Source organism: Lutjanus erythropterus, chromosome 5, assembly GCF_056507025.1.
Source record: "Lutjanus erythropterus isolate fLutEry1 chromosome 5, fLutEry1.hap2, whole genome shotgun sequence".
NCBI classification, from domain to species: domain Eukaryota; kingdom Metazoa; phylum Chordata; class Actinopteri; order Lutjaniformes; family Lutjanidae; genus Lutjanus; species Lutjanus erythropterus.
The window spans coordinates 30,358,555-30,384,580 of NC_139321.1; the positions used below are offsets into that span (position 1 = coordinate 30,358,555).

The 26,026-nt window shown below is 38.6% G+C and overlaps 2 protein-coding genes across 3 annotated transcripts in view; one reads left to right on the forward strand and one right to left on the reverse strand.

Moving 5' to 3' along the window:
• The window catches only part of LOC146327129 (ecto-NOX disulfide-thiol exchanger 2-like), a 274,197-nt gene that overhangs the window by 69,441 nt on the left and 178,730 nt on the right, over nt 1-26,026 (forward strand). For both annotated transcript variants that reach the window (XM_084719578.1, XM_084719579.1), the window contains exon 2: nt 5,124-5,270. In XM_084719578.1, coding sequence (XP_084575704.1) covers nt 5,124-5,270 — 147 coding nt within the window. The remainder of the gene's footprint in view (nt 1-5,123; nt 5,271-26,026) is intronic.
• On the reverse strand, nt 19,080-23,135 carry LOC146327130 (E3 ubiquitin-protein ligase TRIM21-like). The gene is made up of 2 exons (XM_084718450.1): nt 23,055-23,135; nt 19,080-21,689 (listed from the first exon to the last, which is right to left on the reverse strand). The coding sequence occupies exon 2, from the start codon at nt 21,685-21,687 to the stop codon at nt 20,053-20,055; it is 1,635 nt and encodes a 544-aa protein (XP_084574576.1). The 5' UTR covers nt 21,688-21,689; nt 23,055-23,135; the 3' UTR covers nt 19,080-20,052.

Sequence of the window (26,026 nt, forward strand, 5' to 3'; positions counted from 1 at the left end):
CAGCCTGTTTTTCCATTTATGCCGTACAGGTGCAAAGAAAAGCTTTATTACTGTTACTGAAACCATTAACCCTCTGCTGCATTTAGAAAGTCTGTTCTGGATAGATGGAAGGGTGGATGGATGCATGGATGGACTGATGGATAGATGATAGATAGATAGACGTACATGAAAACATGCTACATATGCATAGAGGACAAACCCACAAAAACACACAAAAGACAGACTGGTGAAAAACCCTGCTGAGAGAGGCTCCATCTGTCCTTGTCTAATAGTGAATGGGGAAGAGACTCAGCTGAATGAAGGTGGCTATTAAAATTTCTTGTAAACACATTATAGGCCTGGTCTTGTCCAATATATAGAATGAGACATAACAGTGATTTAGAGGCTGGGCGCATCCATAAATGCATGAAGCCAATCTCATGTCAGCATCTGCTGGCAACTATCTGCGCATCCTGATGTGCATTAGTTACACTGAACAAAAGGGGATGTAGAGGGCTGAACGGAGCACGAGAAAGCACGTCCTCTACATAACAAAAGACATGCCCTTAGTCTAAGGTTTAACACTGTACATGTGGAGCATGAGCTGGAATTTAGCATATCATTTGGAGAAATACAGGTGTAAGTACACATAATATGAATTAAACATAAATTTAAATCATGGGTGTAGGGAATTTTCAGCACAATATAAAGCTATAAAAGGCTAGAGAGGAAATACCTTTGCCACTGGAACCAACCATGGAGCAAATGTGTTACTGTCAGTTGGAACAAGTGGGATAAACATGTATTGTCAGTAAATTCAGTTCTTCCTTGTCAGTGTAAAAACATTACAGTCTGAAAACACCAATGAAATGAAGACATGTATGTTCCTCCAGTGAGGAAAGAAACATTCAAATTGATGTTTCTGTTTGTATGTTGGAGACATAAATAAAACTGGGCTGTATCAGATCTGGTCCTAATACAACATACATGCAGTACAATCTTCAATGCAGATTTTCCCCATTTTTCACTTTCACATTCACCATATGTCTCCAAAGTTGTTTGTTTACCTTTGCGAGATGATACTGTTCACAGTAGTTACAGTAAATTGGCTCCTGTTAGGACAATTAGAGCTCTGAATGTCCCTGTGGTTGAAGACAGTGAGAAGAAAATGGGGAAGACAAAGCAAATAAGCTGCTCGCTAAACATTATGGCTGCAAATTAGGGATGCACATGTCATCAGAATTGACCGATAAAGGTTTTAAAATGAAATATCACATCAGCCTGAAATTAACATTTCTGCCAATGTGACAGGCCGATAAGACGGCATTTTAATTATGTGCACACGGTGCAAGTACGTCTGCAGTGTGGATTTGTTTTGAAGTGTCTCACACAGATAGCAAAGTTGCTATTTGCAATTCATTCTCAGTGTCGGTCCTGTGAGGAGCTGAATAGCATTCCTTCAGCATGTAAGTGGTAATGCTGGATGAGGTGTCCATCAGGAATTAATGGATGAGGAGGAGGCCAGAACTGTCCTACGTGGAGCAGTTGCCTCTGCAGAGTCCATTTATTCCTGATAATGGACAGCTTGAAGGGCATTACCCTACTGCTATGGTCACTTGCAAAAGAAAAAAATAGAAAAAAGACCACTGATTTATATTGTAATGCCTTTTGCAATCAAAATCTAAAGTTGTAACAAACAATAACTCAGTTTCCCTGGTCACACCTGAGGGTTTAACAAATACCTGGATCAATCATTAGAAGCCCATTAGTTTCTTATGCAATGGAAACACTGTCACATACCCCAGTAAATAGGATCTAAGATACAACTTGGCAACAGGAGATATTTCGAGTCTGCTCAGCTCATAGAACCCTTTGGTTCAGCTATGAGAATCATCATCATTATCAGAAAGCTTATTTTACGGTCGCAAGATGTAAAGACAGTAACACTACATATGGTTGACATACAGTAGATATAATTTGCAGCCATGCACTGTCCCCAAATCAATATCCAGATTTTCACGAGCAAATGAGAGGCCTCGTTTACTGGCTTGGCTGATGACACCATTTAAGTAGGATCATATAGTTTCTATGGCAATGTAATCAAGGCCAGATTTGGGGGATTGAGAATTTAAAAAACAAACATGACACAGATTTCATAGGGCCCTACATTAAATCAGTGTTAGAAGCTGAAAAATAATATTACCTAATGTCCGCCTCTTTACAGTGCATTCATGTTTTAATCATCAGATATCGCAAGTTTTATTTCTGTGTTTCTAACCAAGTCACCCCACTGCAACAGGTGTTTAAAAACATCTAAGAAAACATCCCCTGAAAATAAAATCCCCTGCTGCTATAGCCCAGTGGGGGGTAAACTTAGGGGAAACCCTGAAATTATATATTAGATGTATAATTTGATGTTAGCTTGTTAGCGTGTTGAAATAAGTTGTAAAGTGAGGCTTTGCCTGTGTCCCTGTTACTATGGTTACTCGTTTTAAATATAGGCTGCGCATACGTTTTCACTGGAACTTCTTAATAGGTGTCCAGTAATTGACAGTCAGAATCGCGTGTTCACCCAGACCATGGTATTAAACAAATTTAATTGCTCATCTTAAGAACTGTCATCCCAATCATTGTGATGAATTTTTGAAGAATGAAGAGAAACAGGCAGAAGTAGTTTTCTTCGCCCTGTGAATGGGTACATTTTTGACAAGAACTGTATTTTATGTCTGCATCTGCCAGCAGGCCATCACAATAACAGTAAGCATAATAATATGTTAATTCCACTACAGAGAGACTTGATGTTCTCTGGTATTAAGTGGGAAGAATATATATATCTGCACTGGCCACTGGCCAACATGATCTGATCCAATCGCATGCATCCCTACTGCAAATGGTACTTTTTGAATAGGGTTTTCACCTGAATTTTTCTGTTATTGATTAAAAACAAAAACTGAAAATAATGAGCCCTAGAGATAGATGTTGATGTCAAAAGGAAACTGGGAGATCACATTTGAATGGATAATTTTGACCTTTCATTGCAACGCCACAGTCACATCAATTATGTAAATTTTTTAATGAAAAATGCAAAGACACATCATCCATCTAATGATTGTCAAAATCATCATCATCATTATGTCTGAGATCTGTGGAGATTGTAGTTGTTGCACCACTGTTTCACAAAAGCACAAAGTGAAACACAAAGGACAGCTAACTCACCAAGAATCAAAAAGCCTGTTTGGAGATAAACAGGACTGGGTTTGATACCTGAAACTGTGTCACACCATCCGGTGAATGATCAATAAAGCTGACAGGGCCTTAGAGAGAAGGATTCCCTCACCCTCATCCAGATGTAAAAAAAAACCAAAAAAAAAACCAGAGACATGCAGAAACAGGTGTTTTGGAGTTTGATATTTATTCCACATTAGTATGGGACTGATGCCTCCCAAACCCTCCTCAGAATTATTGAATAAACAAACCAGCATATATTTCCCTAAATTTTCCCATCAGAGGGACAACAGCTGATGTTTTAGAACGTATTTGCATGCCATTCCTTGGGGTTTGGAAATAACTCCTGCATTATTTTGTGACCATTACTCAATGATGTGACTCCATTTGTTACTCTATTCTATGTCATACTGTTGAGTCTGTCGAGAGAACAGAATAATAAGAAAATGAGCAGGTGGAAATTAAAGTATTTATAGGACAGAATACAATAGGCTCAAACCCATTAGGCAGATTTGGTTGATTTTCATTACATCCCAGACTCTTTTATAGTTTGAGTCATATTGTGTTTGTGTGTGTGTGTGTGTGTGTGTGTGTGTGTGTGTGTGTGTGTGTGTGTGTGTGTGTGTGTGTTGATGGCCTACCTACATTCCTCCACTCCTGAGTTTTCACATTGTTCTTTTTTCATGTTGTTATGTTTTTAGGAACTTTTTTTTTTGGACATTACCGGCTGGGAACTGTTAACTCTGTGTAGTGACTGAGACATTTAGCTTCACATTTCAAACTTTATCTGTTTTTATTTTAGATTTTGACATGTGAGATAAAAGGTATCAAAAAGGTTTGTTTTATGTGTGATATGGACATCTTGCATACCAAATCTAAAAAAAAAGAAAGTAATTTGGCTCAGTAAAAAGTATTAAAAAGTATCTTTCTCAAAATAAATACATTTTTCAGTGTTTTAAGTTACTCAGGAGGGATTTCATATAAGACTACCGCCTATTGAGGTCAATCCAGTTGCAAATTGTCACAGCCTGTTTCAACAAAATAAAAAACCAGAGGTTCAGAAGGTCAGATTGTTACCTGCATGTGGAGCCTTTGACGAACCAATGATATTGATCAAACAACTCTGTTATATCCCTGCAGATGTGATAATACTGGTGATTTTGTACTATGGGAAAGCACCTTAAAGAGATAGCTGGGATTCACTGAAGTGAGGTTATATGAGGTAGTTATTCATAGTCAGTATAGTAGATGGTGATGGGTATGCCCCCAGTTTGAAGAAGCAGGAATACACTGCTGGGTGAGCAGTGAAATGTATTTTAACCACCTAAAAACCTGTCCACCTAGTATTAACATCAGAATAACTGTGTGCTATATTTAGAATATTTTCACCAATTTACCTTGCTGTTAGACAGCCTTTTTCACAGGAAACCACCATTATAAATCCAAATATTGTTCTCTCCAAAGCAACCATTTTGTTTTACTGTGTTTTGTGTTTGTGTTATTGTGTGACTTTAAAAGGTTCGTTCTGAATCAGCAAAGACACAATAACACAGGTGAACTAATCGCTCAAGGTAGTGGTAGAACAGCAGCTTCTGTGTTCTGTAAGGTTAAATGACTGATTTTGCCAAAAGAGTCGTGGTTGCTTTCGAGAGGGCAGTATTTGGTTTATATAATGGCAGTTACCTGACTGAAAATATTCAAAATATAGTGTACTCTTGCTGATCTTTAGTTTATTTGACAAAGCATCAAATACAATAGTAAAAGCAGTTCCAGCAACCACCTACTGTAGGTAATACAGTGACTCTGGATAAATAAGTAATTCATACAACCCCACTTAAAAAAAAAAAAAATCATAAATACCCCTTTAAGATGAATATTGCTGTGCTGTCTCTGTAACCTGGTATATTTTCCTTTTTTAGGGCTCAATGCTCTGCCCTTTGACCCAACAACCAGCAGCGACCCTCTCCACTTCAACAGCTCAAACGGGCCACTGGTGACAGAGTGTTCTTCCCTGGAAAACATTGCTGAAAATGGCAAAAAGAGAAAAAGAACCAACGTGCCTCCAGGTACTGACAACACTACCACATTACAGAGCCATAATGACGTTATAGAATAACGAAACTGTCCTTTTTAGTTTTGTTACAATTCTCCGATACTATTGTGTGCTGTGCTACACAGGCTCTACCTGGAATTACAGTTGCTCACTTTGTCTGGTTGAATGTTTCCTCGTGGAATGTAATTTTAATGCTACCAGCATCAAATAACTGCCGGTGAGAGATAAACTATAATCCTGTTATTTTGAGACAGTCTGAAAGAGGTAGCCTTGTTTGGTCTTTGCTGTTTTTGATTAGCTCGCTGTAGCCTGCGGCTCTGCTTGTCTGGACTGTTTGGAGGTCACACGGCTAAAACCAGGAAGCTGCACGGCGGAGATTTCACATCCGCCTGCCTCTCACCATGCCAACAGTCCCGCCAATCAAAAACTCACATGCCTTCAGCTCTCTCACGCATACTGCCCCGTTATACACAGAATACTGTAGTGTTGCACTGTAGTCTCTGCCTGTGTGTGTGTGTGTTAGGTGGAAATGTTCACCCAATAAGCCTAATTCTAATCAGGGCCAGTGTGCTGTCTAATTAAAGAAGGGCTTCTAATTAATTGCATTATGAGCGGTAGGAAGAAGAGGGCCCTTAAGACAGAAAGGTGTTGCTCCATGTTCTCATCTGTCAGGGTGACACTAATTGGTCTGGATTTACAATCTGGCACAGATACACAGGAGCTCCAAATTAACTAATATCAGTACTTGCAGGGCAGAGCTAAGTCACTGCACTGGTGGTGCCTCTAGCTGCACACGGCCTGGAGAACCCTGCACTGGCTCACACCAGCTAAATGGCTCATTTTTCTCCTGCCAGAGACAGTCACCAACAACCCCATCAAAGACAATAACTGTGTGTTCTTTTGTGCTATTATAGATTTAATTGCCGTGGGAGATAAGAGATCAGGCCTGCCACCTGGGGAAAGTCTGCACATGAACCATCTTTCTTTCAGTCTCACTAGTGTTACCTATTATGTATGGTAAACAATGTTTCTCCCGAGTCAACAACAGTGTTAACCTTGTGAATGCCATCCCTTTTAATCTAAAACAAACAAAGGTTCACTGTTGTAGACAGCTGAAATTGCTTTTCAACTCAAAGAAATATTTGGCTTTTCCATAATGACAGTTAATGGCTAAACAATATGATAATGTGTTCCACACATCTATTGTATATTGCTACACCTTGCCTTGTGCCCAGTGCATGCTGGGATTGGCTTAAGGCCTCTGAGACCCACATATGGTAAACAATTTAAAACAAAGATAAACCGATGAATGGCAACACTTCAGGTTCAACATTACGTCAGTCTTAGAGGTGGGTAATATGGATTATATACTCACAATCGTTATGAACAGTTGACAAATTTATATAGTCTGGATCATCATATAGCACACCTGTTTGTTATAATAGGGTTGTAAATCCATTCCTAGGTTTGTGTGTAAATGTCTTTAAATATTTTTACTGCAGTCACCACCAGCAAATTTTAGAATTGTGATTTATGCAGTTGGGTTGCCATTAAAACTTAGCCAATAAATTGTTTTAGGAAATATCTGGAGTACCACACAATAACAAAGTAATCAACAATGTAAACTTTTACATCCAAAAATAAAACTTTTTTTTTATGTCACTTAGGAAGAGCAATCCATATTGAGATCTAAAACTAAACTGCAACTGGTTCCTGATTGGTCAGTGCTTAAATATTAAGCATTAGTTGACCCTTCCTAAGTCTCACCCCTTTTTGAACATCAGTCAGTTTTCTCCTTTCCTGTTTCCTGTACTCAGATATGCTATGTGCTAGACTTGTCTATGTTGAAAAGAAAACCGATGTTGCTTGGGGACCTGTAAAGGGAAATTTAGTCACATATTATGTTAGCTACTGTTAGTAAAACACTAGGTAACACACAAGCTAATCTCGCACATCAGTTGTCCCTAGTGCTATTGATAAGAGTATTAAATCAATAAGCACTATCTATATCAGTATTGGTACTGATAACATACTGGTGATACCTGTCCCTACTTAAAAACACAAGAATATATGTTGAAAAAGACTGTGAGGTGTGTTTCAAAGCTCCAGAAAAAAAGATTAGTGGACCAAAGTACTGTTAAAAGTGAACTCTCATGCTCAGTTCATTCAACAGCGTTTTTTCTGTGTTTGGTTAAACATGTCAACCATATTAACTCTCCTCTCTGTGTGGGTCTTTGTGTCTTTTGTAACAAGCTAATTTTGTCATTTGGTTGAATCAGCTGGTGTTATAGAAAAGTCAATCAGAGTCTGAGGCAGATCTCATCTTGAGCAGAAGAGTGGTGTTCATTATGCTGCAGCAGGGGAAAGCCACACACACACACACATTACAATGCAGATGATTTCACCAACAACAGACTGTTTCCCACAGACACATAAATGATGTAGCAGAGGGAGAGATGATACATAAATGTAAGTAGAGTCATGGCTTTCATCAATATGATTGGAGTCATGGGGAGGTTTTTTAGCATGGGTTCACAGGAAGGGCAGGCCGTGTCAGGGAGTGGATTTTAGAGTAGTACAAAGGAGTGGGCATATGAACAGTATGGTGAGCCCAGACTCACAATTGGTAGCAAGAAAACACTGTCCTATGAATATGATTACAATGTTTTTGCGGGTCAGGACTTCACTGTAAACATATGTTGGGAAAGTAGCAAAATCAAAGGAGAATTTTTGTACTTTAAATTCAGATATAACTAAGGAACTAGAAAACAATAAAGAATCATCAAGTTAGTTGGTTGCCTGCTGTGCTACCGCAATTACTGCCACAACCAACAATAAATTTTTCATATTGGAGCAAGTACATTCAAAGGGAACAACAGTCAGTCACTATCAGTTTGCAAGCTTAGATTAACACTGTGCTACATGAGTTCTCATGTAGACACTATGTACAGATGTTTACAGATGGGTCCAAAAATCCAGAGAAAAACGCTGGAAAAACAAGTGCATCATATGCTCCAGAGCTGAAAGTGAAGGTGACCAGGGAAACAACTGACCATGTATCAGTATACACAGTTGAAATGTTTTTTTAGTTTTTTTTTTAGTGTTATGAATAGAGGAAATCAAACGCCTGTGGATGCTAAAATATTCAGACTCAAGTGCAGTTTGTGTTAAGAAGTTTGTGAACTGCAGCTTCTTTTTTCAACCCATAAATCTCCACCTAGTAAACCTGCTGGAGGGGTGTACAGATTTTTACAGCACTGTACAAAATGATGAATTGAGTACGTAATTTGTCTTAATTTCAACATTATTGTAGTGAGTGAAATATGTATGTATGTATGTATGTATGTATGTATGTATGTATGTATGTATGTATGTATCTTTGTGTAGGTTTGAAATCAATTGTTTCCCAGATTAGAAGCTGCTTTCTACCATCCAGGTGCTGTTATCCTCTATTTGTCATTCTCTGACACAGCAAGGGGTGCTTGAAGATGATCTTCTCAGGTTTTACTGTTTTTACTTTGTTGTTTAAATATTCTCTTCTTCCCTCTTCCTGTCCCTCCTTTGTTCAGAATTATGAATTTGGAAGAGACATACACCTGTCGCAACAAACCCAGTTAAAATAACTAAAAGAAAAGGTACAGCGGGCGTATTTATAAACGCAACCTTTTTGACAAGAGCTTCACTGGAAAGCCCAGAGTTACAGCACAGTATGACTCACCACAATTTGTAGGAAAACAGATGAGCTAAGCATGGCTTTCACATTTTATTATCCATTTTTAAAGAGACTTTCTTGTTATTTATCAACCACAGTGTCCTCTGGAAGACTTCACTTCAGCATTGTCACTGCACTGACTTTTCTCAAAGCCACAAACAGACAGCTGGAAATAAATGAAGTCCATTTTGTATATTGTGACTTCAGTGAAAGATGTCTGACTCTGTGTGTGTGTGTGTGTGTGTGTGTGTGTGTGTGTGTGTGTGTGTGTGTGTGTGTGTGTGTGTGTGTGTGTGTGTGTGTGTGTGTGTGTGTGTGGTCTGCTCAGATTAAAGCCTGTCAGAAAGCCTTAAGATCAAAGCCTTTGTGGAGCACAAATCTGATCTGTCACTGGAAAAGCCACCCAGTTTTTTCTTCCATCTTAGAGATAGAGAGCAAAGTCACTCATCCATTATTTTTCTCTCTGTCAGTTAGTCCAGTTATGAACACTGTTTCAATAAAGGTGCCATTAATGCAGTATAAGTACACTACTATCGTGATGGCACCACTTGCTACAGTCACTCACAGCTTCGAGGAAAACCTTTACAAAAAATTGTTGAGATTCCTATTAAGATTTCTTGTATGTATGTATGTATGACGTATGTCTTGAAATGGACCAGAAAATTTAAAAATTGTGGATTTCATATCTATTTAATATGAAGCACATTTAGTTAATCTATAATTGAACTAGCTGTATAGATGAAAATGCCTTGCTTTGCCTGCTATGCTAGCCTGTTTATCTGATTTATTAGGTTGGGGGCAAAACTACTAGTTGACTTGGATGCACAATTGTATAATTTTGTGAGATCTAACATTAGAGGGATGGTTCATCCCAAAATCAAAAGCATATATTTTTCCTCTCACTGTAGTGATATTTGTCTGTCCATATAGTTTTGGTGGCAGTTGCAGAGTTTTGGAGGTATCAGCTGTAAGGATGTCTGCTTTTTCGCCAATATAATGGAACTTGATGGCACTCATCTTGCAGTGCCCAAAGAGCCAAAAAATACATTTGAAAAACTCAACAGCAATGTCTCTTCCCAGAAATCATCACCTGGTTACTGAAGATAATACACTGTGACATTGTTGTGGGGAGTTTCATGTTGGATCTACTTTCTTTCTATGGTAGAATCTAACAGAGCTACTTTCTTGTTGAAGTAGAATCTGTCACAACTACTTTCTTTCTACTAGACAGAAGAAAACATAACAGCTCACACCAAAATAATCTAAATGGATCAAGGCTGCAACTATTAGTAGTTTTCATTATCTAATACTATACACTTCCACTTCACCAAGTAACTGGACAACAATAGTGTTGTGTATGTATTTGTATTTTTATGTATGTATTTGTATTTTTAGCCATGCTACTGACATCTCTATGTCAGTAGCATGGCTAAAAATACAGTGTCTATCTGTCTGTCTGTCGGTTTGCCACTTTTGGTCAGACTGAAATTAGTCAAAAATTACTGGGTGGATTCGTGGCTCCCAAACCATGTTTGCTTGGTGATCCCTTTTGAGATTCATAGACTTTTCTGCTACCACCACCAGTAGTTTGACATTTTTCATAATTTTTTAAAAGGATTAACTTTAATGACTTTGATAGTTTGCCTTTTCATCAACATCAACATGCTAGCTTTGTCATTGTGAACATGTTGGATTTAGCCCAAAGCACAGCTATGCCTAAGAACAGGCTTGTAGAGCCCCTAGCATGGCCATAGACTCTTGTCTTGTTTTTTTTTAAATAAAAAGAATAAATATGAGAAAAAATAAGCTGCCTAGATCTGAGTTGGTAAAGTTGGCATTATTTATAATTGCACCATGGGAAGTAATAAATGATAAAAACACCATAAAACATAACTTACAGGGATGTGGCTCAAGTGCTGTAAACTGGTCAAAGCTTGAAATGTTGTTTCAGTGGTAAATGGCTTGCAGTTTGTACACACAGCATGACACCTTTGTTGTACTTAGAATTGCCACTTGCCACTGGCAGGTGTCTTTTAATGCTGGTGTGACAACAGTCATTCTGATCCTTGTGAGAAAGCTATTGTGACTTGACTTATCTTAAAATACAGTATCCCTTCACACTGCTGTGTTATACTTGTACTGGTGCTACCAGGTCACTACAGCAACTTTGAAAACTCAAATCCCAGAACATTACTGGCTTTGTTAATGGTATTTTTAATGCTGGATTCTGCTTTTCTCTGTTTTTCCTTTCTCTTTCATACATTTTCAGTTTGCAAGGTCAATACTCAGCATGAAATCTTGGTGTGACAGTGATAAATGTACATGAACTTCTTCACTGTATAATACTTCCACAGATGAATTGAAGCTTTGAAGCAAAGAATTTAAATTTAAGGAGGTTTTATTATTATTATTATTTGCATAACTCCAGTTTCAGGCCTTCACTGTTACATTAACCATGGTTACATGGCACAGCATGTAGTGCCTGTGTGGAGAACACATGTTTAGCACAGCAGTAGCAGGAAAGCTAATAATAGCGCTGTAACAGCAGAATTCTACAGAGCATTGTTCCATCAGGCTAATGAGTATGGCCCTGTAATGGCAGATCAATGATTACAGATGATTAGAGTTTCCCTGCGCTGGCTATGACTCTGCTTTCTATCAGTTGTAGCTGCTTGCTAGCTTGAAGTCACTCCCAGTAGGGCCAGTAGCTAAATGATGGAGGCCTTCAACAGCTGGAGCTGTGGATTTACTGGCTTAGAGGGTCTGACTCTGTCTGGCTCCGGGTCGTCTCCAGCTTTAGTCAGGTCCTCCGGCTCTCTGAGGACGACTGATGGAGCACTGACTCATTAGCAGCCATGTGGATTTAGTCTCGTTAAGGGACCCTAATGGATAGATTTATCTCATTACATTTGGCACTTCATTAGATACACATACTGTTGGACAAAGGCATGTGTGTCTGCAGAAACACACACACACCCACACACACACACAGACACCCCATGATGTACTTGTATTTTTCACATACTGTCATTCATTAAGACAGTGTAATTACCCAGCCAGTGTACTCAGAGACTTTATTTTGACCTAACAAACTTTAACACAGTGATTCAATCATCTGAACATCCTGTTGGAAAAAACAAACACAAACTCGCATAGTTTATTAACCTTTTGTAGCCTGAGAGGTCCCAGAATTCTTGTTACCCGAGGGGGTGTTGTTGTCATTTTAGCATGATAATCTTTCCACAGTGACAATGCTAACATGCTGATGTTTAGCAGATATTATGTTTACCGTGTACGCCATATTTACAGCCTTATTTTAAAATGTTAGTATGCTAATATTTGCTAATTAGCACCAACAACAAAGTAATGCTGAGAATGATAAAGGCATCAAGGTGATTTGTCTATCATTAAATAAAACAGAGTTGCATAGGAAAATAAAAGTTGTATTCCTGTCATGTCATGCGGGTTATAATGAAGCCTTTCGTGAAAAAATAAAATAAAAATAATAATAATAACTTCTTAAAATCATGATAATTTAACGAACCTGAAAACCTTTCATAGACCCTCTTGCCTCTTGAGTGTCACAGACCTCTGGGGGTCCCTGGACCCCCATGTGAGAACCACTGCTATAGTCTATGCCACAGGTTTCCTACAAGGCCACCTTTCCTAAACAGGGGCTATTGGATTTTTGCAGGTGAGAACTCGATAGTCTAACAATGTCATTGCTGAAGAAAGTTGGAATGGAATCAAATTGTGACCTTAAAATCGGAAGTCAAATCGTATTGTCATTTTGGAGAATCGTGATGCCTCCAAAGTACATATACGCCCAGGAAATAATTCTACAGTGCATTTTTTGAATTTGCGAAATGTAAATAGCAGAAACAAGATGTGATGAAGAATTGATGAAAATATAGTCAGCCTCTTAACATGAAAAACTTTATATGGTACACATTGTCCATCAACTTTGACTGTTTGAGCGTTGTGCATCAATGATGTAAACACAGAGTCCGCCTCTCCTCGTCCCGCTGGAGTCTGGTGTTCTGTCTGCTGTTCTTAACACGGCCCGCCTGTCAAGAGCAACAGCTTGATCTTGGATGTTGTGGTGGAGCAGGTCTCTGTAGGATGTGGGAACAACAGTCTCTGATTTTCCACGGCTTCCCCAGCTTGAGTCCCATTTTGTCTGTTTCGTTTTCCTGTGTCCAGACATTACCCAGGAGCAGCTTTAGGTCCAAGCTAGGATAACACGGCTCTGATTGTGGTTCTCTGTTGGCAGAAAATCATCTCAAGGTCAGCTGCTCTACATCTAAACCCCACACTTCCTTATCCAGTGCCAATAAGTGTATGTCTGTCATAGGTACAATAATACATGTTTCACAAATAAAATAACAGAATAAATCTCAGGAGGGACCCACATGTAAGGACAGAGTAATGTTGGTTAAGACAAAAGGTTTATTGTAAGACAGCCTCTGGTCTTGGCAGGAAATGGGATCCAGCAGCAGCAGTAGGAGAGAGAGGGTAATGGGGAAGTGTGGCTGGCAGGTGTTAGCTTTGAAGCTAGGAGGCGGCTGGCAGGCGGGGAGGTTGACAGGCAGGAGGTCAGGCAGGGATGAGATGATCCTGAGACACAAGAGAGGTGGGTTAGAATACACAATGCACAGCCGATATAGAACACAAGGAATTCAGAACTAAGTTAATCAGCCTGGAAACATTTATTACCACTGAGGTTGAAGCAGCGATCTGGCAAAGACTGAATGAAGAGCTGGGGTAGATACACTGCCCGTTGATGAGCTGATGTGGAAGGCTGGTGTGTCGGCTGGGAGAGGTGATGAGCTGATTGCGGGCAAGTAGAGCTGCAACAATTAATTGATTATGAATCACTTATGAAATTAATCACCAACTATTTTGAGAATTGGCTTGAGTAATTTTCTAAGAATAAGAAGGGAAACACTGATCAACATGTTTTGACAGTTTCTGCCATCTTACAGATAAAATAACTAATCAATTAATTGAGAAAATGATTGACAGATTAACGAACAATGAAAATAATGGTTACAGGCAGCCTTACAAGCAAGTGTGCATGATTAGCAGGGTTGAGACAGACAGGGGACGCTGGGAGCAGAGGGAATAGAGTCCTGCAGGGATGATGTATTTTTGTATGCCAACACCGAAGGTAACATAGCTCTGCTTCTCTCCACAAATAGTCAATGGGATTTTTTGTTGAGTGCAAAAAATAAATTCTTGGGCAAGCAAAACTTTATGATACTTTATGACACAACTGAACAGTGCTTTTATGGTTTTTGAAGTGTAAGCTTCTGTAGTCCCATTTAGCCACTTGTTAGCCTTTACCTTACTGCCTTTTTAAGACACGTAAAAGCTTCAATAAGTGGGGGTGTTTTTGTAAATCAAAAGGTAAAGATACAGTGTTTTGAGCAATTCTGAGACAGTACAGACACTTATCGTTATTATGTTTATGCATCATAGAATATGATAATCTACCCTGTGTCACATGCACACTAAGACACTGTCATGGTGTTGAAATTAAATTAAGTGTTTACCATGGGGTTTGTTCAAAGTGTGTGTATGTAAATTTCCATTGCCATGTGCCTAAAAGAATAACTGATTGTGACCACACATCTAAGGTGATTTCAATGTTTTATTTACATATAAATGCAGGGAACAACTAGCAGAACATCTAAAGCCGACCAGAACGTGTGACTGAAGTGATGTGTTACTGAAACAAAATTATTTAAGTATATTTATCATGTGGAATGAAAAAAGAACTTTAATTTCAGACAGTAGTTTTGGAGTTTTGGATAATTGAAAGTGGATTTCCAATTAAATACCAGTGGATACCAAATTTCATGCCAGTCCATTCAATAAAGCCACGCACAGATCACCAAAGTCATTAGAATTCACCCAATAGGAACCGTGGATATTTGTAACTTCAAGGCAATCCATTTGGACTGAGTGGACTGACTGACTGATGATGCCATCTTTAGAGCCTTGCCACTAGCATGGGTAAAAAAGTATCAAGAAATATATTAAACATATCTAATATATATGTTAATTTAATGTTATGCTGCCTGCATCTGTCAAGGTTTAACTCCAAGTGCTGGGGAAAATCCAACCTAATAGTTGTTGATTAACAGACTGCAGGTAGTAAAGAGTGTGGTAATGAAATGCAGCTGAATGGAGACACAGTTGTTTGAAACTCTTTACTTTATATTAAGTAAGAAAATATTTAGAATTCTAAATGTTTAATTGCTGGAAAGTAATTAACAAAGGTGCCATGCACACTCAAATAGAAACACGTTGTCATCTTTTCAGTTGCCAACATTTTGTGGTTCATTTATACTGAAGTTAGGTATTCCATTTTTCATTATTCACTCTTTCACTTTTCCTCACCACCGTCTCCTTTTCAAACAATGCATAACAAAGAGTGCCTCAGGGCCTCCGTACAAACTGCTTGAATTATCCTTTTTCTTTCGGTATCAGCATTTCACAGCAATCCAGGGTGGCCTTCTCTCTGCACTTCTGTTTTGGTTAAACAAAAGAAAGTGAGCAGAATGGGCAGTTAAAGAACCGCTGGTGTGTTGGAGGAGCATGACTTCCCTCATTGACTGGATCAGTAGCAGTAACGTACTGTATGATGAGCTCCTGGTTAGCTTCACAAATCATCACCTCTTGTATTGCACTAGAAGCAGTACAGTGCACACTCTAGCTCTGTGCTTTTAATCTGGAAATACTGCTTGACAGAAAACTTGCAGTGGTGAAACCTTATGACAAGCACCCTTCATGATGAGTTTCTATGACAGGACTGAACTGGAGAACATTTCAAATACAGTAGAGCTACTATGTTTAACTCACATTTTGAGACTTTTAGTGCAGTTTATTGGCTCCGGATGATTTGGCAAAAAATGTACTTTCTGCCAAGAATTGTAAAGAAGAAAAAACTGAAAAAGCACATTAATCTTTGTAAGAACCACTGTAGGGGTGAACAATATAGAGTATAGATTTCTAAAAGGCTGGGATGATGTGTAAAACAGTTAATAACGGAATACAATGATTGCAAATGCAAATTATTTTTGTGACTTCTGTTAAATTGAATACAGGACAAAGACCAAATATTTTGTGTTCAGACTGAATTACTTTGTTGTTTTTTGTAAATATAAACTTATTCCGAATTGGATGCCTGTAACACATTTCAAAAAAGTTGGGACCGGAGGAACATAAGGAGGTGGGAAAGTTGTTGAATGTTTAAAAAACACCTGGTAAACAGGTCGCTCAGCTGCTGACAAGCATGTTTGGAGTGAGGTTCACCACAAAAAAAAAAAAAAAATGCTCATCATCAATACATAATGTAAATAAAAGATTCAGAGAACCTGGACAAATCTCTGCACGTAAGGGCAAAGGCCAAAAAAACACTGAATGCCTGTGACCTTTGACCCCTCAAACAGCACTGCATTAATAACTGAATTACTTCAACTACAAATGCAAGTTAAGACTCCACTAAGCAAAGAGAAAGCCATATATCTGTCATCTTCTTTAGGCTTGAACTCATCTGAGATGGACACAAAGTAGAAAAGTGTGATGTGGTCTGACAAGTCCACATTTCAGATGGTTTTCACAAATTATGGATGTCATGATCTCCAAGCTAAAGAGGAAAAGGACTGTTACCAGAACTAACTTAAAAAGCCAGGATCTGTGATGGTACAGGGTTGTTTTGGTATCCATTGCATCATGGGTAACTGTCACATCTGTGAAGGCTCATTAATGCTTAAAGGTACATACAGGTTTTGGAGCAACATATGCTGCCAGCAAGCCATGGAGTTTCAGAATCATCCCTGCTTATTTCAGCAAGATAATGTCAAGACACTTTCTATACATGTTAAAAGAGTTCAGGTACTAAACTGACCCACCTACCGTCCAGACCTGTCTCCCACTGAAAATGTGTGGTGCATTATGAAAAACAAAATACAGCAACAGAGACCCTGGACTGTTGAGCACATCTCCCAAACACGTAATGGGTGTTGTTAAAAGAAAAGGAGATGTATCACAGTAGTAAACATGCTTATGTCCCAACCTTTCAGGAACTTGTTGCAGGCATCAAACTCATAATGAGTTTATATTTACAAAAAAAAAAAAAAGTTAAACAGTTTGAACATTAAATATATTGTCTTTGTATTCCATTAAATATAGGTCAGGAGTGATATAAAAATCATTGCGTTCTGTTTTTATTTTCATTTTACACAACATCCAAATTGGAATTGGGGTTGTAGATAAAAACACCAAACTGAGCATTAAGTATGTTATATTAGTTTCATCCCCATCAGCCGCATCCTGAAAAGGCTGCTTACACAGTAACCCATCAGTAATAAAATCTAACAATATATGTAAGTACTATTGCATATTTGATACTTTAAGTACATTTATGTATTGATCATTCTAAACTTTTTTTTAAATATTGAATATATAAGAAGATATACCTCTACTTAAGTTCTTCCACCACTGATTATTAGCAGTAAAACAAACCTGTTTTTACATGATGTTAACCCAAGGTCTCTATTCATTCAACACCTGCATATTTCTTTTCCCATTTTGCAGATAACTTGTTTTCACTTGAGACATTGTAATTATCTATGTCAAATCGTTAAAATCTAATTCCCCTGTTTGTGAACGGCAGAATTAACATTATCTTTCAAATTGCACTGGGAGAAAAAGACAATGAATTATTTTGCAATTTGGTGGCTACAAAATTGCTAAGTGTATGTTGTGGGGATCTCAGGCTGTCGAGAGAGTCTGTAATTTGTGTTTACATTCTGCAGACAGAAATGACTGATGCACTGTAATTGCAAATTGAAGTAATTCAGTGTTCAGTGTCTCTATCTGGTGGCAGGATTTCTTAGATTGTTGTGAGTGTTTATCAGTTGTGTGGTCCAGATAAGAAATCACAGAGATTTTCTACATCATCTTTATTTATTTTTAACCCTTGTTGCATTTTAGTCAAACATCAGACAGTGGACATCAAATACCTCACAGTCCATCTAACACTTATACAGTATGGATACCAGGGATGTATCTTCATGATCAACAATTAATTATCAAATTATTTACAACTAATTTAATTAAGATCAATAAAATATAAGAAAAAAGACTTAGTCAGCACTTCTATATCATGTGTTTGATGTGCCACTGCTGTTATAGGACACCTTAAAACTTTAAAACTCATTTTTTCCCCCCGTTTTGTTAATTTGAATCTTCAGATTACACTATCTTTGATTTGACATTGTTATTAAAAAAAATGCATGATCACTGAATGAAAAAAATCCACCTGTTATTAGTAGATATTATGGAGATAGAATCCAAGGTTTCTGTTCAACAGCTCCTCACATTCATTGCCCTGTGTGTGGTCTCTCAGCTCTGGCATCTTGATGATACAACATTCAGCCAGTCTCACTAGTTCTAGTCTTCCAGGTGAGATTATAACAACCACATTGAAGAGACACATGCTCAAGAGACCACCATAAACAATAAGATCTGCAAATAAGACAAAATACTTTGTTCACGCCCTCTAGAATGACACACAGAAGCACTTTACGATCTGAACAAAGTCACCTGAACTCATTTTGTATCCCATCATAATCACTCCAGCTGGTAGAGGGCTTTGTTACATGAAAATAAACGTGCCAATTTAAGGCACTTGCTGACAGCGACTCATGCTGGCAGTCTCCCTACAAAAACAGACAACTCTAAAAAAAAAAAAAAAAAGAAGAAAAGAAAAAGAATAAAATGGTTTCCACCAACAAATAAACAGACTTTAATTGGCTCTGCTCAATTAATAGTTGCTTAAGTCTCCCCTAATCAGACCGATTTGTTGCATTTGAACTTAAAAAGCCTGCACCACGCAGGTTTGGCTCATTTTAATTCAACAACATGGCATTATGTGCCAGTCAGGCTCCAGTTTTGTGACTGATCAATTTAATAACTGCCCTTTTAAGTGAATAACATTAATTTGTGGTGAAAATTGTTTTATCCAGAGCCACATTAGAAGAACTGAATAATATGAGTCCTTATTTTTAATATTTCTGTGTGCTGTTATTACACCAGACTGATGATTTATTTTCCATTGCAGGTTTGGGGGTTATCTTGGGATGTGCTATAGGTATCAAGCCTATCCATCATGTCAGTTCTGAACATGGCGCTCCAAGCAGCACAAAGCAAATGTGATAAAATGTATGGAAATTCTATTCTACCCAACAATTGATATGGCCATGTTGGCAGGCAAGAGGACACGGAGAGAACATGGGTCTACCATTGCTTTGATCTGAACTATTCTTTTAAAAACACTGAAATCACACAATAATAGAAACAAACTAATGGATTAAGAAAGCGGTAGACCAGTATATCCCTTGTTCTGCAAGGTAAAATGACTGATTTTGCCTGTGTAGTTTGGTTGATTTGGAGAGAGCGATATTTAGCTTGTGGAACGGCAGTTTCCCATCAGAAAAAGTTGTCCGACAGCAAAGTAAAGCCATGAAAATACTCTACACAACAAAAATGAAACAAATATTGACTTTTTTGACCACCATCTGCTGTAGCTAATACACTGACTATTGATAAGTACCTCATACAATCTCACTTCAAATAATCAAAACAATATATTTGTAAAATGTTTAAAACGCTTGCCAGCCACTGACAGATAAATGTTCAAATTCACTCAATTGTAAATCATTATTTTGTGGCTGAAATCTACCAGCCACTTTAATATTTTGCAAATATTTATCTGTTTCGTGGTGCTAACTTTCTGCCTTAGATGCCACAGATGTATCTGTGTGGATACAGTATGTGTGTTTGTGTGGTTATGTGATCATGTCCTGATGGCTGCATGGGGACTCAGAGCTACAGCTGTCTGTGTGACAGGAGACACATAGTGACACACAGAGCTGACACTGATGGATGGGAGAAACACAATGACACACTGGATTTTCACAGATAAAAACATTTCAGCATTCCACTGTTGTGATCTATAAGTCCCTGGCCCTGTCTCATTTTCTTTCACAAACCCAGAGAACAAAACGAAACCTCAGCTGTTGTATCTGACAGGGGTAATGATCAAGGAGGCTGAATTTTTGTCCCCATCGTTAGCGCAGGGGCTGAAGAACGGGAAGAGCTCCTCGGTGAAGTTACATCCGGTGAAGGAGAAGATGCAGGCCTTGGCATCCACGTCATAGAAGGAAACTTGACCCTCCTCGTAATTAACAAACACACCAACCTTTTGAGGGATCTCTCTTACATGGAGGTTAATGGCAGGGCTAGCATTGGCTATGAACTCATTTGCTTTTCTCAGGCTCATGGTCCAGTATCCATTCTTAGGACTCACTCTCAGATCACCCATCCTGTTGATGGACTGGTTTGCAACTCCTAAATCCCACATTGTTTTGTCTTTAACCTGGACCTCATAGTAAAACTTTCCTGTGGAGAAACCCTCCTTTGCGAGGACATTAAGCACATGATCAAACCTCTGTGGTTTGTTGGGGAGGTTCCTCTTTCTGTCGCCATGCGTGACTTGTTTCCCATCCTCAGAGACGATGAGAGACAGGTTTGCTGTGTCAGGATCCAGAGTCACATTCACAGCGTGCCGTTGCATTTCTTTCAAATCAGGATCACACAGCATCCTTATTTCTTTCGTCACTATGGTCTCCAGCTTGGTCAAGGCGTCCTGCACGTTGATCTTGTCACTGTTAACAGTCACATCAGACCAGTCCTTAACCTGGGGAGGAGTGATGGTCAGAGGAAGGACATTCTCAAGGAATATGAAGGCGTCATTGTTGAGCGAGACTTGATTAAGCTGCAAGTTGTTCTGCTGTATTTGCATAATTTCTCCCTCCAGTTCTTTAATGAAGCCTTCTGTTTCAGTCTCAGTTTTTTTCTGCTGTGTCTGAATTACATCAGTCAGTTCAGCCTGGCTTCTCTTAATGTAGTCCACCAGAGCAGTCATCACTTGGACGCCGTATGACTGCGCCTTCACTGCATTATTTCTGCTGGACACCATTGAGTGTTGAATCTCCTGAATTTTCTGCTGACGCACATGGATCATCTGATCCATGTCTTTCTTATCTTTTTCCAGCTGGGCCTTTCTTGTTTCCGCCTCCTCCTCCAGACTCACAATCGTGTGGGTTTTATGATCACTGTCTTGACAGGACTTGCATACAAACATTTCATCCTCCTTACAAAACAGCTCCAAATGCTCGTCATGCTTCTTGCAGACCCTGCTCTCCAGGTCCTCCACCGGGTGGATCAGCTTGTGTTTCTTCAAGGCTGAAATTCTCTGGTGAGGCTCCAGATGTGTTTCACAGTAAGATACAAAACACACTAAGCAGGACTTGATGGCTGTGAGCTTTGCTCCTGTACAGATACCACAGAGCACACTTCCATTTTCTGCTTGTTCAAGAGGACCACAAGATTTTTCTTGAGCCAAATTCTTGACCTTTGCAGCCATCTGATCAATGATAGTGTTCACTCGAAGCTTTGGTCTCTCATAGAACTCCTCTTTGCACATTGGACAATTTAATCCAGTATTGCTGGTGTCCCAGTGTTTCGAGATACAGTCATGACAGAAATTGTGTCCACAGGAAATCGACACAGGTTTAGTGAACACATCCAGACAGATGGGACAACAAAAGTTGGCCTCAACCATTAGACTACAAGCAGCAGCCATGTCTGGAAAATAAAAGGTGAAATAATTAAATAAGTTAGAGCAGTGTAAAGTAAATCCTGGGCTGCACCAACAAAGATTAAACTGAGTAAATCCAGACTTTAAAATAAGCAGAGCTCTGTCACACAATTAGTAAACTAATCTCAGTTTAGTAAATCCAAATAAACAATATAACAAATAAAACAGTATAGTAATACATTAGTATAATTAACTGCTCTGTAGTCCTTAACATAATTTTAAATTGTTTGTTAACTAGATAAAAAGTTAACAAAATATTACATTGTTTGCTTTCTAGCTAAAAAAGTTAGCTGGCCTGTTAGCCTACTTGTGATAGCTTGGCAGAAAAGCTCGTAATATGTCTAGATAATAGGAATTTCAAAAATAGACAACAGCATCATAAAAAAAGACTGACTGGCAGCGACTGGCAGGCTGTTTAACAGATCAACTGGAGTGAAAGAAAGAAAGCAACACGTCATAAACCTCAATTGGGTTGAGTCAGTCCATAAATTTCTTTGAGGAACTTCATTATTTTTCTCAATCCCTCAATCCCTTCTCAAAAAGGCAGACTTTTTAAAGGTTAAACCTTCTTAAGTTTCAACTGGAACTTAAGGTTTTGGTGGAACAGAAATTAATTTAATCTATGTTTAGTGTACGGTGTACACGACCATGGTGGGTCTCATCAGCAACGATGATGAGACAAACTACAGGAGCGAGGTGAGCCGTCTGGCCTTGTGGTGCAGCCAACAATCTCTCTTTGAATGTGGAGAAGACAAAAGAGATTACTGATACCAGCATCGGGTATCGGTCCGATACTGACCTCACGTACTTGTACTTGTACTCCACTACCACGTCACGAAAAGTAGCTGCTCAAGACAAGTAAACATCTAAAGATCATCAGGCTGTCAGGACACTCAACTCCCTCCTTGCTCTGCCCCCCCTCCTCCTGCTGCCCCCTGCACACACATGCTCTATTTTGACTTTATTTCAAAATATTTTCTCTTTTACACTTTTATTTATAATGTACAGTTTTTAGATTTATGTTTTCTCCGTTGTAGGGTCTGAGAGTAACAAAGTTTCGATCCTCTGTATGTCCTGTACATATGTGGTATTGACAATAAAGAGACTTTGACTTTGACTTGACTTTGAAAATGACATTGAGGATAAAGAGATACCAGAGAGAGGTTTAAATTTATTCCCTCTTAATCTTAAATGCATTTGATTGAGTAACATAAGTTAAGTTAAACCATGATGCAATCCAAAAATGAATCCTTGTTTGTGCAACCAAGATTTATTATTGTCATTTGAAATCACTGAGACACACAATTTAACATGAAAGACAAGACTACAAACATGATGAATTGCAACTGTACCTGGTGTGAAGATCTTTATAAGTTTTTCAGATCCGTAAGGGAAAGTAACAGCATGCGGTTCTCTCTTTCCTTTCAGTTTCTTTTTCAGCAGTGACAGCTGAGCGTCAGTTCCCTCCCACTTCCTTGTTTAAGTGGAACAAGTTAACCCTTTATAGGCTCAATTCACTAATGACCCAAGTTCAGAGTTTTTTGTTTTTTTTTCTTCTAAATCCACTAGAGCTTAGTTAGAGATATGAAATGTGTCCCCAATCTTGACTTCAAAGGCTTATATACAGCCATAGGATCAGTGGGTTCTTCTTTTCAGGTGTGCATTATTCATAATATTCTTCGCACTCAGTTACATGCTTGTTGATGTATTCACAATGTTCGTGTCTTCAAAAATCCCTTTCATGTACATTATAATATTTGTGTACACGCATGTGTGTGTATGACAGCATCTGCATATTAAACTGTAAATACACATGTCCTGTGTGCTCTCCTTCAAGGAAACAAGGCTTTGGACACAAAAAACGTCCCAGCATCTTTCAAGAGCTTTTGTCAGAACTGAAAGAATCTGTTTAGGTAGAGTGCAGGTGTCCGTGCATTAGCAGCATCCATGCATGATTCAATGAATGAAGTAGGTGTGAGCATATGAAAATTTGATGATGGTTGAAAAGAAAAGTGAGTGAGTATTTTTAACCTTTTAATGACACAAATGAATTAGCCTCCATGCAGTTTGGCATGTCAGTTACACTGTGCAGTATATGCATGTGTTTAAATATATGTATGTGGGTGTATGCTGTATGCATCATATCAGTGCAGTCAGCAGTCATGTATGGCCTTTACTGTGTAAATGTGAATAGCAGGTGCTGCCTCTGCTGTTAATGAATGCAGTGACTGACAATATCAAGACATAACGTGAAAGGAATGGGACTTTGAAGATCCAATCATATGACGCTAAGATCTGCTCAGTATTTTGAATTATGTATATATACAGTTTATGTGCTCAGAGAAAAAGCTCCCCCATGTGACGATCTCATCTGAAAATGACAGGCCATCTCTGATCAGGGCTCTCTTGAGCCACATCTTATTCAAGGCTCACCCCAATGTCTTGGCTACCATAAAACATTCAAACGACATTTGGATCAGATGGGGATTCTCTTTGATCCTAGTCCCAAGTCTTTCTTCTCCACCGCAGGATCCACTGATAGGTTTATCGAAGGATGAGAGAGAGTCAGGGCTCCCCCCCCCCCCCCCCCTCCCTTTTTTTTTTACCTTCTCACTCTTTCATTCTTACACCAGAGCATCTCTTTCCCCCTTCATCCCTGTTCTCTGACCCACTGGGCTCTCACTTGTAGCTGCTCGCCTCTCCTCTCACCTTGAATACATGAATAAGAGATTAGAGGAGCTCAGAGTGCTAGAGGACACAGACCTCCCTCTATTAGAATTGAATGCCTCCTGCTAGGTGTCTGCTTAGTTTTAAACTGAGCATAAGTCTACAGGAAAGCCTGGTCTCTATAGCACATCCTATATATCCTGAGAGATAAACTGCACAGCCTAAACAGCAGGGTGCAAAATTAACTTCTTTTTCCACCAGCCAATGGCTAGTGAATGTTCAAATTTTACCAGCCACTCAGTTGAATCATTTTTATTATCCACTGGCATATTTTACCAGCATTTGGCTGGGGGTAAGTTTTGTGCTCTTCTAAACTGTGTGATCAGATAACATGAAGTAACATTCTTATTATTATTATTAGTGGTAGTAGTGGTGTTATTGTTGATATAATAATAACAACACCACCACCAACAACAACTACTACTACGACTACTACTAATAATAATGATAATATTTCCTGCTACAATTTTGCAGCCCTAGATTAAACATGATAATTAACGTTAGTCTCTGCTGTTATTTGATAACCACTAATAAACAGGCAAACACATTTCTGACTCCCTGGCCCGACCGGCAAGTGGAAAAAAAAAAATTGACTTGAACCTTTCCTCACTAAACATTTGCTAAGATTGTTTTTTAAAGAAAATTGAATTAACCTTTCTTTACATCCATGTTCACTTGCTAGCAGTCATCTTCTTCTCTTTGTTAGCAAATTGCAACATATCTTGGTGTGTTATGAGGGATGGGAATTGATAAGATTTTATTGATACCAATGCCATTGTTGATTCTGCTTATCGGTTTGATTTTTTATTGATTCCTTATCAGTTTTCTGAGTGGAAAAAAGTCGGTCTACACAGGTTTCAACATCAGTGCATTAATGTTTTATCATTAATGGCATGCATGTGACTCATTATCTAATGAATGACATGAGAGAATATTTGTACAGCATTTGCTTTCATTTAGGTTTTTTTAGTCAAAACCATGTGGTGCTAAAAGAGGATCGTCACCCTTGATAATGGACAAGCTGCTCTGCTGGGAAGCAGTGGCAGTTGTGTCAAACACATGGCATTCCTGGAATTTAAGCCCATATTCCAAAAAAAAAAATGTTGTAGCATATTTCTGTTTTTCCCATCTTCACTTGAAATGATAATTTTACAGACATTACACCCAGGACTGTTGTCATCAATCTTTGTGAAATGAGGCCATGTTTTTAACTGCTTGTTCCTCTCCACCATGAATCCTCCTTGTTGCAAGTCATAATCCGCATAGTTTGACATACCAGTTTTGCAATTCACAACTATCAAAAAAAACATGCTGCCATTGATAAAAGGAATTAATAAGTTCACATGCATATGATTACAATGGATCGACCATTTGGAGCCAAATCTTGATTCCCACCCCAACGTGTTACTTCTTCCTATTGGGTAGTGGAATAGTATAAAGTATAGCTAGAGGCACTAGAGGGACTGAAAACCATCTCCATAGCTCCAAAACCAGAACCTTTAAAGAGAATTTTAAAAGCGATTTAATTCTTCAAGTGTAAGTAAACACAAAACTCTCATGCCATATGTTGATTAACAGAGTTATTGATTGTTATAAT

Bases quoted from the DNA above. Each gene is read 5' to 3' on its own strand.
- LOC146327130 (XM_084718450.1), bottom strand. From the start codon at position 21,687: ATGGCTGCTGCTTGTAGTCTAATGGTTGAGGCCAACTTTTGTTGTCCC.